Source organism: Artemia franciscana, chromosome 3, assembly GCF_032884065.1.
Source record: "Artemia franciscana chromosome 3, ASM3288406v1, whole genome shotgun sequence".
NCBI lineage: Eukaryota > Metazoa > Arthropoda > Branchiopoda > Anostraca > Artemiidae > Artemia > Artemia franciscana.
Window position 1 is genome coordinate 39,068,862 of NC_088865.1, and position 17,253 is coordinate 39,086,114.

Sequence of the window (17,253 nt, forward strand, 5' to 3'; positions counted from 1 at the left end):
GAATATATATAATTTGGTTGAAATGATGATTAAATGACATAGCAATTGCAATTGTAGTTTACCTCTTAATAGTGTCTATACTTTTGAAAATATGTTGTTGTTTTTTCGTAGCATGTTAACCATTGTCTGCTAATACTTTTCATTGTTGAAATATATTCTGTTTGAAATTAACATTTTCAAACAGAATATTAAATACCAGATAAAAGGCAAGAATTCGCTTTAAGTGCAGCCGTTATAAAACTGTAAATCCAAGCCGACACGTAACACATGTCATGTGTGCGTCATGTAATGTCTATGTCACGTAGTGTATTTTGAATTGAGGCAGAGAAATTTTAGGGGTTAATTCATGAAAAATCAAGTACTCTAGGAAGCTTAACGGGTATTTACGAATCATATAGACAAAGCTTTTGTATAATAAAATTCGCCTTTCGAATTATTTACTTGGCAATATTGGGATTTCCTCCTCAGTTTGTTATTTTGATGGGTCAGAATTGTTGCAATACAGTCAAGGAAGGCCAGACTGACAGTTAGATTTTCAAGAGATGGCCAAAAAGGGCTTTGGAGAGTAGAGGCATTTTTTGGGGAGGGATTGTAAATCCCTAATATTGTAAAAAAAATTATGAAGAATATTTTAGTTTGATCTGAAACAGAAGCAAGTTTTTTCGGATGGTGCGGTTTTTTTTTCACTGAAAAACGAACAATTTCCCCCTCTCTTATAAATTGCACAATACATTTTGCCCCGTCCCCCTCAACCACTTAATTCTCGCGAATTGACGCCACGATTACATCGTGGCTGTAAATGCTGCAGATTAAGCAGTAGCCGTTGCAAAAGCTTTCCTCCAGAAACAAGCTTCCTGAGGCAAATATTCACAGTATATTCTATAAACAAGAATATTTGCAGCTAAAATGGGTGTACTTATGTAATTTTAAGGGCTATGTTGTACTTACCTCACCTAACAGATTTCATTAATAGTGCTCTTAAAAAAAAGTGTATTGGTACTTTCAGTATTTATCAAACAGTTCGTGGTAGCGAATTGTAGTAAGGAGCAAGCCGGCTCAATAGTAACCGAAACTCTAAAAAACGGGATTTTGATACCAATATATACACCGAATGAATCAGATTTTACGCTGATTTTAAATATATAAGTTTCATCAAATGTAGTCTTACCCATAAACAGTTACGAGCCTGAGAAAATTTGCCTTATTTTCGAAAAAATGTGGAAACACCCCCTAAAAGTCATAGAATCTTAATGAAATTCACACCATCAGATTCAGTGTATCAGAGAACCCTACTGTAGAAGTTCCAAGCTCCTATCTGCAAAATGTGGAATTTTGTATTTTTTGCCGGAAGACAGATCACGGATGCGTGTTTGTTTATGTTTTTGTGTTTTTTTCAGGGGTCATCATATAGATCCAGTCGTCCTAGAACGTCGTGAGAGGCCTCATTCTAACGAAAATTAAAAGTTCTAGTGCCCTTTTTAAGTGATCAAAAAATTGGAGGGCAACTAGGCCCCCTCCCACGCTTATTTTTTTCCCAAAGCCATCAGATCAAAATTTTAAGATGGCCATTTTGATCAGCACAGTCAAAAATCCAATAACTACGTCTTTGAGAACGATTTAATCCCCCACAGTCTCCGGAGGAAGGGCTGCAAGTTATGAACTTTGCCCATTGTTTACATATAGTATTGGTTACTGGGAAGTATACAGACGTTTTCAGGGGGATTTTTTTCTGGTGGTGAGGAGGGGGTTATGTAAGAGGATCGAGGATCTTTCCAAGGAGGAACTTATCATGGAGGAAGAGAATTTCCATGAAAAGGTCACTGGATTCTCCAGCACAGTTTTAAAGAACAATGAGAAATTAAATAAAAAAAGAGTAACATTAAAACTTAAACGAAGAGAAATTATTGTGTATATGAGGGGGTCGCCCCCTCCTCAATACCTCGCTCTTTACGCTAAAGTATTTTTTAGTAATTTCAAAAGAGCTATTTATTCTAATTAAACGGCCTTTGTGATTCAGGGGTCATTCTTAAAGAATTGGAACAAAATTCGAACTTCAATGTAAAGAGCGAAGTATTGCCGAGGGGTCAAATCCCCTGATATACGTAATAAAAATATACAAATATAGAAGTTTATTGCGGAAGTTAGTTTGTATGTTACGTATATTTCTTACTAATAAAAACGTTCGTAAACAAAATGAAAAGTTTTAGTGATCCAAAACCGTTCAATCAAAGCTTTGAGAAAGCCATTTCGCCAAAAAAAAAAAAGTAAAATTACTTTGTAAATTATGTTTTAATTATTCATGTACGTTGAGCCAAAATCAAAACCTGCATTAATTCAAAAACATTCAGAAATTGAATAAAAAAACAAGTTTTTTTTTTACTGAAATTAAGAAGCAATGTTAAAACTTAAAACGAACAGAAATTATTCTGTATATGAAAGGGGCTGTCCCCTCCTCAATGCCCCGCTCTTTACACTAAATTTTGACTCTTTCTCACAACTATGCTTTTTAAAACAATAAAACATTTTAGCGTAAAGAGCGGGACATTGAGGAGGGGACAGACCCTTTCATATACGGAATAATTTCTGTTCGTTTTAAGTTTAAATGTCGCTCCTTACTTTTAGTTTTAAAAAAACTTGTTTTTTTTATTCAATAGACTTCAGAAAGGCTTTTGACAAGTTGGTTCATGAAATTTTATTGCGTTGGCTAAGCTTTTTACGGATCCAATGTGTTATTCTGAACTGGTTTGAATCCTATCTTAACCAACGTATCATACGAGTCTGTATTCAAAAATATATTTCAAAAACTTTTATCGTTAATTCCGGAGTCCCTCAGGGTTCAGTGCTTGGTCCATTTCTTTGTCTAATCTACGTTGATATCATGCGTTTTTATACACCAGATTCACTGATAACATGTTTTGATGATGACACGGTGTTTACGATTACAGTTTCTTATCCGAACCAGTTAATTGAGAAGACAAATAAGGCCATTGCTGAATTGAATAGTTTTACAAGTTCTAGTTATTTAGCAGTGGATATTTCAAAAACGAATTTCATTTTAGTTTTCATTTTAATTTAAGCTGGAAATCGCGTTATTATTTTGTGGCAGTCTAGATTTCGAGACGTTTGGGTGTGATAAGTTAACTGAGAAATCAACTACCGTCGAACGTTTTACTTTTACTGAATCATTCTATTCTTAGCCCTTACTTATCGTATGGTTGCATGCTATGGACTAGTAGTTTTATTTCAGGTTTTAGAAAGGTCTAGATTTTACAGAATAAAATAGTTCGTATTTTAGGTGATTATATTCAGTTTGGAAATAGCGCGTTGAATTGCTTTACAAGTTTGAAAATTAAATATATATTAGTTACTGGATTACCAGTTAGCAATTTTTAAATATCAATGTTTGAATAAGGGTTCACCGAAGTATTGTGGAAATTTTTACAGTTAATTCATTGGAAATGCATATGACATTGCATCTGAGCTCCGGAGTACTCAATATGCTGCGTTCCTGCCTCGTTTTTCGGGACCGGGGGTGTGGATTTCCCTCCCAAATGGTATTAGGGAGGCTATTTATGTAATCCAGCTCAAGAGTAGAATAAGCGTTAACTTTTGGGTGATAACTGAGAAAGATTATAAAGTTGTATGTTATTTCTCTTAATTTTTTTACTTCATTTTTATGTAGTAGTTGTAAAGCTGTATAATAACGGATTTGGAACCATCCTAAACAAACCTTCAGTTTTTTGTAGATGGCTGCTGTAACTCTGTTTTAATTTTTATGTTAAATAAATTAATTTAATCTGAAAAAACAATTTGATTTGAAACCAGCAGCAATAAAAGTAAAAAAAAAAGTTTATTTTATTTGTTGGTTTGTTAAAAGAAGAGATGGTGTTGTTTTCATACTTTGCTACTACAGTCATATTCTGAAACTTCATTCTTCTCTCTGTGAGAACCCTCTCTGAACAGATGGCAAATTGTCATTAATAAAAACGACAATTACACTTTTATGAATAAACAGTCTGTTTTCCAGTAAGTTAATTATGGAGAGTTTGGGGGTGGTTTTGAATTAATCATGTCGGTGGTGGGTATATAAACCACTTGTTGTTGCCTATTAATTAATCTGTCCGTCCTTATTAATCTATGGTTCTTTATATAATATACACTTACCTCTTTTGTTTTCAGGTCAGTTAATGGAAAAGCGAGTACGAGACTTAAACGCCCACCGAAGTTTACTCGACAGTCTAGTTGACGGGATGACTGAGGAAATTGAATCTCAGAAAACAACGGCTACTCTGCAGGTTTTTTTTTTTTTTTTATATATATATATTAGGGTTGTCCTGTTTGTTAACAGGGGTGTAAGTAGTTGAGGGGCCCATCTATTTCTGGTTTATTCTATAGTTTCATGTTTTGTTGTTGTTGTTTTTTTTTTTTTTTTTTACAGAATTTGCCTGTTAAGTTTTGTGAATGTATGCCTTTAACTCCCCTATAATACTCCCCTCCCCTTGATTCCTTCCTCCTGCATACGGGCCTACTCGGTATTAATACCACCGGTGGAGTAAAACTCAAGGAAATGTTTGGAAAATAATTCTTTTAAGCATATACTTTTGAAGAATTGCCAGGTCGACATTCGAAAATCTGTTGAAACTGAATCACAGAAAACACCATCTAATTTAAAAGCAATTTTTTTCCTGGCTAGATCCCTCCCTCCATTCTACCAGGCATTTATATAGCGGAGGGGGTTTTGTGTCCTTTCGGAATGAATGACATTTTTCTATGATTGATTTTGTAATTTCGTATATTTTCTACAGAATGTGCCTATGCTAATTTTGGATTTATTTCTCTGCCACTCCTGAAATACATTCCTGCATACAAGCATATCTAGTGTTAATAATATCAGCAGAGTAAATCTTAAAGAAATGTTTACTGAACAAATTTTTTCTGAATATATTCTTTTGAAGAATTGGCTGATTGAGAATCGTTAAGTTAAATATCTTTTTGTAAGCTAAGAGTAGAAGTACCTGGAATAGAATGTACTTTTGGCCCTAAAATAGTACCTTTACGTTAAACAAAAATACCTAAGTACTTTAATACTTTTTTGCATGCTGACGAATGGTCCGCGCCGCACAGGCACCTATATCCTGATTCAATGCTTTCGGCTGGGAGTGTAATGCGTGGTTGGGGGCAAATCATCCCTTGCTTCCTGTGTTTTTACCCAAGATTTTTCCAGGTACTCATTTAGAGCTGGATCGAATCTGGCTGAGCTTACAGAGTCACAGCATTGACCCCTGTTCTGAACCAAATAACCAAAGACACCAGAACTTGAATTCCTGACCTCAGGATTCCAAGTCCGGAGCGCTAACCACTCGGCGAGGACTAAATATAAGTAACAAAAATATACGTAAAAACAATTTAAATTTGAATTCAGACAAAATCATATAAGTGCGAATTAGTAATTAGAACCTACTAAACTCATGATACGAAGAAAAAAGAAGCAAAAAGGGGATACGTCCCTCACTCTTAAAATGGGCAGTTAAAGTAGGGGAGTCTTAAAAATAGGATATTTTTGCGTTTTATCATCGATATTTGAGGGCAAGGGTATAGCTCGGTTATCTCAGCTCTTGGTATGTATTTTTAACATGATTAAGGTCACAGAAAAAAGGTATATAAATTCAAATATCCAACTTAGCAATTTTTGGTAAAGGATAATTTTGCTGTTGGTTCTCGTCTGTCTTCATTACCTTCCAAAAATGTTTTGATAAGTTCCTCCTGTTAAAAGCAAGCTTATTCCGATATGCTAATTTTACAAAAGAAATTCGAGACAATTGAAATAACTTTTGAAATAATCATCAGTTTTCTTCTGATTACTTATCAATTTTAATTCTATGCTCATTTAGTGAACCAGCATGAATTGCCCATTTGAACGAATTGATCGTTAAATAAACGTTGCAACACTATCTGCCTGCATACATTATAATCATCACGAATAGCTGCAAGGTCCACCAAATTCCTAATCCATTTTTTAAACTTGCAGGGTATACCATTGGGAAACTTTTGTATTGCGCATGTTTGTCTATGGTTGAGAGCTAGAGTGTGATCACTAAGTCAGTTAGTCCAGATACGTATATGAAGCACACATTATTTATATGAAATTTAATACTGGTCAAGATGAATGGAGGGAAAGGGGGCAATGTGTACATTTTGAATATTCTCCAAAAACTATATCATTAATTCAGCATGATAAAAATTGTCACTCGCTACTACTAGTAACAACTCACTGCAGCACCAAACTGCCTGAGGCCATCACAGCTACGCGCGCTCCTCCTCCATCTGAATCTACTCAAATTCTCCCTCTTTACACCCTCCCAAGAATTTACCATTTTCCTTAAATCTTTCATTACAAGATCCTCTCACCTCTTTCGGGGACGGCCCGCTTTTTGTTTAGTCATCCTTCATCAGTAGAAAGCGTCCTAACGATCTCATGCTTTCTCTCATTATAGCCCTAGAAAGCTTGCTTTCTTGAAACGCGTTTTTCGTTCAGCTTACTATTTGAGATTTGGTCAATCAGACGGGTACCTAAAACAGTCCGTAGGCAATTTATCTGGAAAACATCTAGCAAATTCTCTTTTTGGAGCACCCACGCTTCGGAACAATGGTTGTCCACTGTTGTCACCGCAGCTTCTTAGACTTATCTTCCTAATCTTACAAACTGCTGAGAAACATTTTGAAATGGGTTCATAATATTTTTGAATTACGCAAAAATTGGCAAAATGAAAGTTAAGAAAGGTGTAAAGCTCAGGAGGTTAGCAAGGTTAAAGAAATGTGTAAAGGGCTCTCACAGAGATTAGCTTGGAACTTTAACCTCCTAACGCACCATAACTAATAGTTGCGTTGCCGAAAAAATACGTGGCTTATCTGCATAAAGGCTTACTGGCTTCCTCCTATAGTGAATTCTTTGATCTTTTGGAGGAGCAGCTTGAAAACTTGAAATGAAAAGAACGAAAAAGAATCTCCCGTGTTTCTTTGTGGGTAATCTAATCGTTGATCTGATTGAAATAAATGCAAATATTAGCCGAATATTGAATATTTTCATATCATTTGGATTATTTCCATCAATCAACATATTTACGAGGGTCACGGACAAGGCCGTATCCAGGGGGTGGAAATTGGGGGGTTTAAACCCCATAACCCCGAAATGTTTGCCCGACTCGTAAAAACGTAACAAAAATAAATATAAAACATTTGACTCCTGTCGCGTTGTTGTAGTGACACCTCTGTCCATTTTGTGTGTTTTGTAGACTTGCTATTCCTCAAGGAAATATAGATTAAAGAATGAGTATTCTTGGCAATATGTAAATAGAACAATTCTTTTCGTGTTATAACAATGTATTATCCTAAATGAATCGTGATAAATTTTGTCAATTGCATCAAATAATGAAGATAGGTTCGATATATTTTTTCCAGATTGTCCCAAGTGAATTAGAAAAGTTTTGCCAAAGAAAAAAGGACGGTGTAAGAAGTCTTGGGTAACCGCAGACATTCTATAATCGTTGCGTATAACAGACAAACCTTACAAAATAAAGATCTATCATAAGTGCAATCTAAACCATTGAACGTATAATAATTATCATAACGCTCAGAATCGATTATTACGAATAGCAAAAAGAGAATTTTACTCGAGGAAGTATACGTATGTCCGGCAAAAACTTGGCACATGATTAAGAAATACTTCAGTAGCCAGCGAAAATAATCTCATTTTAAATCGTAACATAAAGAACAAAATTTAGGAAATTATATACCGATTTCGGTTTCGTTTTATGTCATCTATTTACAGAATGTGTCCCTTTTTTGCTCTTTTATGTCCCAAATTTCTAAAATGTGTCACTTTTTTGCCTTGTTATGTCATTGTGTTCCGGCTGATGGGAATGTGTCCTTTTGACATAAAATGTGTCCAGTTGGCAACCTTGTTGTTGAAACGGTTTTTCTGTTGACAAGAGCCGTAAGACCATTCATCGTCTAGGGTATGTTCTTCTTACCGTTCGTTTATTCGCAATATTTTCACATTGCACGATTTTCCCTATAAATTTCCAAGGTCGAGTGAAATAATTGTGAACCCAACTGACCCCCAAAGTTGCATTTATCTAATTTATTTTGTTTAGCCTTAAAGTAGCGCAAATTATATCCATTGTCGATAATGCTTCAATAAATATTGTATTAATTTACTTCAATAAATTCTTCAAATATTTTATAGAGTAAATAATAATAAATATTTCAATTAATATATAAATTTCTACCTCAAAAAGTAGGTAAACTATGGGTTGTATTGAGACTTTAATTTTAATGACTACGAGGTTTCTTGGTTTTAAAAATAATGTCAGGGTTTGCAGCAAGAATAACACCATGGTTGTGATATTGCCTATGGATGCTGAAGAATTCTCATCTAATTTTTTATGATTGTTGTTATTATTTAATTTATTTTCTTTATATTCTGTAGAGTGGAACGAAACTAGATGCAAGGGCTCAAGACCCAAGGTTCTTTTTTCAAAATAATAACTTTGTGTCTTTGATATTCATAACAAATAGTTTTTCGACTAACACGCGTATCTTGAAGTCGGATATTTAGGGATTTTTGCATTAAAGTAATTTTTAAAGAAAAATTGAACAAATTGTTTTTTCAATCTACCAGCGCTGTTTTCGTCACGATAATCTTTAAACCAAGTTCTTGTTGGAAACTAGTTTCAAGTTTTTCCAGTTTCGAGTTTTTACATGCTAGTAAATTTAGAATGTATTGCAGTAATTTCAGAAGAAACAAAATTATATACGAGGTTTTTGCCGTTGACTAGGGGCGGTTTCACCCTGATAAAACAAATCTTTGACTGACACTAGGCTATAATCGTGTAAAGTTTGCTTGTAAAGGTGAGTAAAGTTGGTAAGTAAGTAAAGTTAAGTAAAGTCAAGTAGAAGTAATTTTTACGTAACACTAGTTTTTAGTATTTTATTCAGTGATTTTTTAATGAAATTTGCGTTCAGATGATACCATTTTGGAGCAGTGGTTTTACCCCAAGGATTTGAAGTCCCAAAATCGGCCCGGAAAGAAAAAAAAAACATTTCCTCCCAAAAGATTCTAATGCACAAATGGCTAAATAGTTTTTATGAGATTAAGGGTACCCTGATAAATCTTGGTATGCGGTAGAGGTGTAGACAGAATCAAGTATCGTTTTGCTTTGGTTTTCGGCAATTTTGTGTGACTTTGTGTATAGTTTTGTTCTTATTTTGCAGACTAAATCGACACAGGAGTTTATATCTGCATTCCGGAATACACAACGGGGTCATTTTGGATCACAATCAGCTCATCAGAGTACAGCCTTTTCAGAAAACTTTATTCCAGCGTCGTATCCACTGCTCGTCATATGTCAAATTGTGCGGCCGAAATTGAACACCTTAGAAAGAACATTAAAGTCGAGGTTTGTTTTAGTTTGGTACCCCTTGGGGTTGCTGGAATTGCGTGGGTTGCTTCCGGGAAATATTGAGGTACCAAGGATAGTGAAAATGAAATCTGAAGGCAAAGGAGTATTAAGCACCTTTTTACTTTGCTGTAGTTTTAGATTATTTACCAGTTACCGATTTTGTTTACCATTTTACCAGTTTACTTACCAGTAAACATTTGAAGTACCAAGGACAGAGAAGATGATCTGATTTTTAGAATTAGTTAAGTTGAAACCTGCGTAACTACATGTATCTATTAGGAAAACTGGGAATTCAGTGTTAATAAAAAAGACCTTTATAAGCAATTTTTGGTAGTAGCGGGCACCAAGTTTAAAAAGAAATATGCTTAAAAAATCTGCAAAAATAAGCTTCAAAAAGGCATCATATAACGTATTTTACGTTATATGATATTTTAACATATTTCGTATAATATTTTATATGATATTTTAAGCTATTTAGAATTCAGTGTTAAAAAAAGACCTTTATAAGCAATTTTTGGTAGTAGTGGGCACCAAATTTAAGAAGAAATATGCTTAAAAAATCTGCAAAAAATAAGCTACAAAATATGTAGCACTATGCAGCTTAAGATGATGTAGCTTTCTATTGAAGGTGTAGTTGTTTTTAGAAATCAAAAGATTGTTAATGTTTAAACTTTAAAAAATGGAAAGCGTTATTAATGATTAGTTTTGCTTCTGTTTTCAAGGTTTATCGCGGCTACAGTGGCAAAAATGGCGTAGCTTCGAAATTTTGAAACAACTAAAAGGAAAACCTTAGAAAATTGCAGATTTCTGATATGGTTAGAACTAAGATAGGTCCAAGGACTGAATTTACTTTTACTTTCATGAAACATGAGACTGTTTCCCTCAAAGTCGCCCCCCAAAAAAACACACAATAGACATTCTGTAAAGGACTTGGAGCCTAACCGCATTTTGTAAGCTTCCTTCAAAACAAAATCATAGAGCGAAGCTTAGAAATTTTTAGGTACTTAACATAAGACTTTGTTTTCTTAATTACCAACTAAAGTTACCATATGGTGGCAAGCAGTTTGCTTTGACTGCTTAATGACTGTCTCGCAGTCTGTAAGAACAGCTGTTTAGACTGGAAAAACATTTTTTTTCGAAGAACTGTGTTGCCACTCTGTTTTTCCAATTATGTAGACCCCTGTTCATGTCTCATTATATTTTATTTTACCAAGTATATTTTAAACTATATTATTACGTTATATTAAATTTAAAGCTATTTTGTAAATGGAATATAATGGGTTCATAAACTGAAAAGGCATTTTTGGTAGCAAATAACGGAACATTTTATATTTGTAAACAAGTTTACACATTTCATAGGTAAAAAGATCAAACCCAGGGCTTCGCCTCCAGGTGAAGCCTCTACGCTCGTAAGGTACTACCAGTCTGACCAAGACTTATGTTACATCAGAGTAGCCATTTCATCTTTATTTACTCAACTTTTTTTCGTGGCTATTTTACCCGTTTGAGAGACTGTTTAAATCAGGATAAGGGAGAAAGGGGAATTTTGTCATTTCGTGTTGGAAATGTTCTTCCATGACCGGTTTTATCCAGCTCAAACTTTTTTAGCTCCAAACTAGAAAAAAACACACCAGTCTGTTTGTGGCCGTCTTAACTGGCTGAAAGACTGTTTTAATAAGGGCAATGACGAAATGAAAATTTCGTCATTTTGTGTCGGAAGTGTTTTTACATGGCCTGTTTTAACCACCTCAAACAAATTGTGCACTGGAACTTACATGGCATTTGCCGTAATGAGTCAACCCCCGATGAGTCAACCCCGATGAGTCATTCATCCCGAGCATCTATCCCTTAGCCCTATGACTATCTACCTTAGTTCTGCCCTAGGATGGATGGACGGATGACAGACTATCTATCAACAAGTGAAATGACGTAATTTATATATAATCCTAAAAAAGGCTTCTGTCAGATTTGCCTATCACTCAGATTACCTGTCGTGGCTTTTTCTCCCAATTAGCCATGGCTTGATGGCACCTTGATTTTAATTGAACTTTAATTTAGCCACTAAAGGCTACTTTTGAAATCATACGTATTTCAAAGCGTGTTTATTTCAATGAATTGGTAGCTATAAATTCGGAAATGAACGCTATACCTTTTAGGATGGTTATACCTTTTATCAAACAGTTCGTGGTAACGAACTGTAGTAAGGAGCGACCCGGCTCAATAGTAAACGAAACTCTAAAAAACCGAATTTTGATATTAATAGATACATCAAAAGAATCAGATTTTTATGCTGATTTTAAATATATAAGTTTCATGAAATTTAGTCTTTGTCATCAAAAGTAACGAGCCTGAGAAAATTTGCCTTATTTTGGAAAATAAGAGAAAATACCCCCTAAAAGTCATAAAATCTTAACGAAAATCACACCATCGCATTCAGTGTATCAGAGAACCCTACTGCAAAAATTTCAAGCTTCTATCTACAAAAATGTGGAATTTCGTATTTTTTGCCAGAAGACAGATCACGGGTGCGAATTTTTTTTTTTCTCAGGGGTCATCGTATCGGCCAAGTGGTCCTAGAATGTTGCAAGAGGGCTCATTCTAATGAAATGAAAAGTCCTAGTGCCCTTTTTAAGTGACCAAAAAATTGGAGGGCACCTAGGCCCCCTCCCACGCTCGTTTTTCCAAATTCAACGGATCGAAATTTTGTGATAGTCATTTTGTTCCGCATAGTCAAAAACCATAATAACTATGTCTTGGGGATGCCTTACTCCCCCAATACATACAGTAATGGTTATTGGGAAGTGTACAGACGTTTTCAGGGGGATTTTTTTTGGTTTGGGGGTGGGGTTGAGGGGAGGGGGCCATGTGGGAGGATCTTTCCTTGGAGGAATATGTCATGGGGGAAGAGAAATTCAATGAAAAGGTCGCGGGATTTTCTAGCATTACTATAAAAAAAAACAATGAAAAAATAAACATGAAAAAGTTTTTTCAATTGAAAGTAAGGAGTAGCATTAAAACTTAAAACGAACAGAGATTATTACGCATATAAGGGGTTCTAAAAATACTTTAGCATAAAGAGCGAGGTATTTAAGAGGAGATAAATGCCTCGCTCTTTATTCTAAGGTATTTTTTAGGAATTTCAACTATTTATTCTACGACCTTTCTGATTCAGGGGTCATTCTTAAAGAATTGGGACAAAACATAAGATTTAGCATAAAGAGCGAGGTATTAACGAGGGGACGAACCCCCTCATATACATAACAAAAATATAAGAATATAAAAGTTTGTTACGTAAGTTAATTCTTAAGTTACTTATATTTTTTACTAATAAAAACGTCCGTTAAAAATTAAAAGTTCTAGTTGCCTTTTTAAGTAACCGAAAAATTGGAGGGCAACTAGGCCTCCTTCCCCACCCCTTATTTCTCAAAATCGTCTGATCAAAACTAAGAGAAAGCCATTTAGCCAAAAAAAGAATAATTATGCAAATTTCATTTTAATAATTTATGTGCGGTGAGCCAAAATCAAACATGCATTAATTCAAAAACGTTCAGAAATTAAATATAAAAAAAAACTAGTTTTTCTAACTGAAAGTAAGGAGCGACATTAAAACTTAAAACGAACAGAAATTACTCCGTATATAAAATGGATTGTCCCCTGCGCAATCAATCTCTCTTTACGCTAAAGTTTGACTCTTTGCCATAATTCTACTTTTTAAAACAGTGAAAAACTTTAGCGTAAAGAGCGGGGAATTGAGGAGGGGATTTAATACCTTTTTATTTAATACCTTTTAGGAACGTTACACCCTTTTAGGATTTTAGGACTGTTTGGTTACATTTCATCTACTTTCGCTGGCACTGAAATGCTTTTGCTGAAGACTAATGACAAATGGTCTTTTGTGTAAAGGACGTTGCAATTTTACTCATCCAGGTAGACTCCTCTGCTACTATGAGGGGAGTCTCGTGAGCGGTAACATCGACCATTTTAGGAACATCTTTAGACCGCCTTTCCACCTTGTTTGAGGTCTGCCCTCGATGCGCGACTAGTCATTCGATGCGAGGATATTACTAGTCGTTTCCATTATAGGATTAGTCAGAATTAGTAACTAGAACCTACTAAATACGTAATTAAAGGGAAAAAGAAATAACAAGGGGATATGTCACTCATCCTCAAAACTATTCGTTACCATTTACAGGATAGGAATACAGAAAAAGTAACTGTAGGTCCATTCTTGGATTATCCATTTTTTTTATTCTCTTGCTTCATCGAAAGACTGATAGGCATATCAAGCTTTCTAATTTGTTTAAAAGTCGATTAAATTAGTCAGTGGCAAAATTAGAGATAAAAAATGAATGGATCGTTTGCCAAATTTTTTTAGGCGTGGATGTCTACTTTATGTCTTTAAAAAAAAGAAAATATTTGCTTCATTTGAGATGAGAAATATATATATCCAAATGCTATGTTCAGACATCATATGACTTTGGAAATGTTTCATGAGCGGCAGATTAAGAGGCGCCTCCTACTCGAAAAATTTACTTATGCAATTCATTTAGATTATATTTATTATGGCTCTAATAGATTAGATATGGCTCTGAAGCATGGGCGCTCCGAAAAGTGGAGGAAAATTTATTATATGTTTTTGAGAGATTGTTCTGGGTACCAGACCGACTGACTGTATTTCAAACAGTAGGTTGTACGAAAATGTGGTTTTATCTCGCTTTCTAGGGCTCTAATGAAAGAAAGATAGAGATGGCTAGGCCACGTTCTGCGGATGAAAGATGACAGATTGCCGAAAATTGTCGTTTTTGGCCAACCGTCTGGGGCTACACGGAAAGCAGGTCGTACTCATCTGGGTTGGGAGGATGTCATAAATAAAGATTTAAAGGTAATGGGAACTTCCTGGGAGGGTGTAAAGAGGGAGGCCTTGAAAAGATTAGGTTGGAGGGGGAGCGTGTGTAGCTGTGTTGGCCTCAGGCGGCTTGGTGCTGCAGTGAGTTATTATTGGTAGTAGTAGTAGTAGATTTATTATTATTTATTTGTAGCAGAAAAAAGAGACTTGTAATAAAAAATGATGAACAACGCATCAAATGCGTAGCTTTCGAGGTTTTTGCTCCATTTTATGGTCAGTTCTGCTACCACCTTTTGTAACATCAGGTTGTGCTGATATAGAAACATCAAGCTGTGGAATTCACAGAGATATTCAGTAAATGCTCTTTAGTAACCAGTAGAAAAGAGAAATGAAAAACTGGCCAAAATAAAAAAAATATTATATGTTCTGTTTTGTCTAAGTAATTTCTAATAGTAATCTTAGATAAAGGCATCGGCTATTATTTGCCAAAAGAGGTATGTCTGCGACAGAGTCAGAATTGAAGCAATTTTTAAATTATTGTTATCTTTATTATTTATTTCTATTTTATTATTTTTACTACATTATTTAGTTTTGCATTCTTGTTATAATATTGTATGTTATTTATTTTTATATAATTTGTTTTATTTATTATATTATTATTAATATTTATTCATGTATTGTATTATATTAACATTGATTATTGTTATCATTATTGTTATTATGAGGTATGAAATCAACCAAAGAAAAGAAGTCTTATAGTCAGAGCGCCAGATTCTGTATCGTGCACCCACCCATGCCGGAAGGTACAAAAATAATGAGGACGGATCCTAGGATAGTCGACCATCCTTACCTTAGACCTTAGTTCCTCCAGAGCCATCGGTGGCGCATAGGGCGTCGACAAAGCCTCTCCATTCGTCTCGCATTGGTGCTGCAGCGATGACGTCTTCCCATTCAGGTATTAGTGAGGTGCCGGCCGTCCTCAGATCTCGGTCATGTGTTCGTCTCAATGTATTTTTGGGGCGGCCTCTCTTTCTTCTACCGTCTGGCTTCCATTCGTAGGTTGTTCGAGGAAGGCGGCTCTCTTCCATACGAAGAACGTGTTCCAGGTATGTCCACCGCCTTCTTTTCAGCAACTCAATGACTGGAGGTTGACCTGTTTTTCTGCGTATTTCTGCATTTGTAATTTTTTTGTTGCCAACTTGTATTCAACATTCTTCTGAGGCTCATATTTTCAAATGCAAAGATCCTTTTTTCAAGCTGCGTGTTTATTTTCCAACATTCACTTGCGTAAAGGAGAATTGAGAGTACATTGCTATCGAAGAGTCGGAGCTTCAGTCGCATTGAATATTTATTACTTCTCCAAATAGGCTTCAATCTATTGAAGGCACCTGTAGCTTGTCCAATTCTACGTTTAATCTCGGTCGAGATCTCTCCATCACAATCAATCCAGCTACCCAGGTACTTGAACTCCTGGACTTGTTCTAGATCTTTGTTTTTGCAATGGAGAACAAGTGGCGAGGTTGTGATGGCCATGCTCTTCGATTTGTCTATGTTTATCTTTAGCCCGACATTCTCTGCATTCTCGGTAATAGTGTCAAGCAGCTGCTGCAACCGTTCTTTAGACTCTTCGAGAAGGACAACGTCGTCCACGAAGTCCAGATCAAACAGTTGTTTGTTGCTTACTTTAACCCCGTAGCCCGATGTGAATCTCAGGGCATAATCCATTATAATTATAAAGAGCATGGGGGAAAGTACACATCCTTGACGAACACCAGACATGATCTTGAAAAATCTGGTTGTACCGTTTTCGGTCTTTACGCAACATTCCGATTCTTCATAAAGCGCTATAATCATATCTACTATTTTCTCGGGAATTCCGTAGTATTTCAAAACTCTCCACAAGCAATCTCTGTCAACTGAGTCAAATGCCTTTTCAAAGTCAATGAATAGGAGGTAGAGCTTCTTGTTCCATTCTTTTGATTCTTCGACAAGAATTCTCAGTACAAATATTAGATCAGAACAGGATCTCCCAGTTCTGAAACCATGCTGCTCTTCTCGTAGAGTTGCGTCTAGTGCTTTCCGCAGACGTTGCAAAATGATGGAGGCTAATAGTTTGGATGAGACAGGGAGAAGATTGATGCCTCTCCAGTTATGGCAGTTCATCAAGTCTCCCTTTTTGAACAGTTTGACTATAATGCCTCTGCTCCAATCTCTTGGGACCTTCACTAAGGTCCATATTTTGGTGAAGAGAGAAAGCCAAATGGATATGCAGGTACTAATTGAGTACTTCAGCATTTCTGCTGAGATGCCATCAATACCCGGGGCTCGTCCATTTTTTAATTTCTTTGCTGCATGCATGATCTACTCAGCACTCGGAGGATCTGTATTGATGTCTAGATACATAAAAGGGATATCAGGTACGTTAGCTTGGTCGCAAGTTCTCGGTCTGTTCAGAAGTTTTTCGAAATGGGAAGCCCATCTCTCGTCAATTTTTTCTGGATCAGATATAATTGATCCATTTTCGCCCTTGACAAGGGTGATTCGGCTGCTTTGTTTTCCTACCATCTCATTTGTCAATCGGTAGACAGTCTTGGAGTCACCCTTCCTAGCAGCTTCTTCAGCTAAAGCTGCTTTCTTTTCAAAGAACTGTCTCTTGTCCTTTCTTGCACTCTTTTTTACCACTTTATCTTTTTCTTTGTATAATTGTTTTGTTGCCAGCTCTGAACACTTTGTAGTATCTATGAGCATGGCTTGCTTAAGTGCCTTTCCTTCGTCAATCAGTTTCCATGTTGTGTCAGAGATCCACCTTTCCTTTGGTTTCTTTCGGAAACCTAGCTTTTCTGCGGCAATCGTCGTGTATGCACTTTTTATTTTCTCCCATTTCTCTTCGACACTTTCTGAGTCATTTGCCTCAACAGGCAAGGCATCAAATTTGTTCCATACAGA

At 35.7% G+C, this 17,253-nt stretch overlaps 1 protein-coding gene across 1 annotated transcript in view; it reads left to right on the top strand.

Moving 5' to 3' along the window:
• Nucleotides 1–4,179: 4,179 nt before the first annotated feature.
• Nucleotides 4,180–17,253, top strand: part of LOC136025258 (kinesin-like protein KIF11) — a 51,046-nt gene continuing 37,972 nt past the window's right edge. The window contains exons 1-2 of the mRNA XM_065701108.1: nucleotides 4,180–4,295; nucleotides 9,274–9,458. Coding sequence (XP_065557180.1) covers nucleotides 9,405–9,458 — 54 coding nt within the window. The 5' untranslated portion in view covers nucleotides 4,180–4,295; nucleotides 9,274–9,404. The remainder of the gene's footprint in view (nucleotides 4,296–9,273; nucleotides 9,459–17,253) is intronic.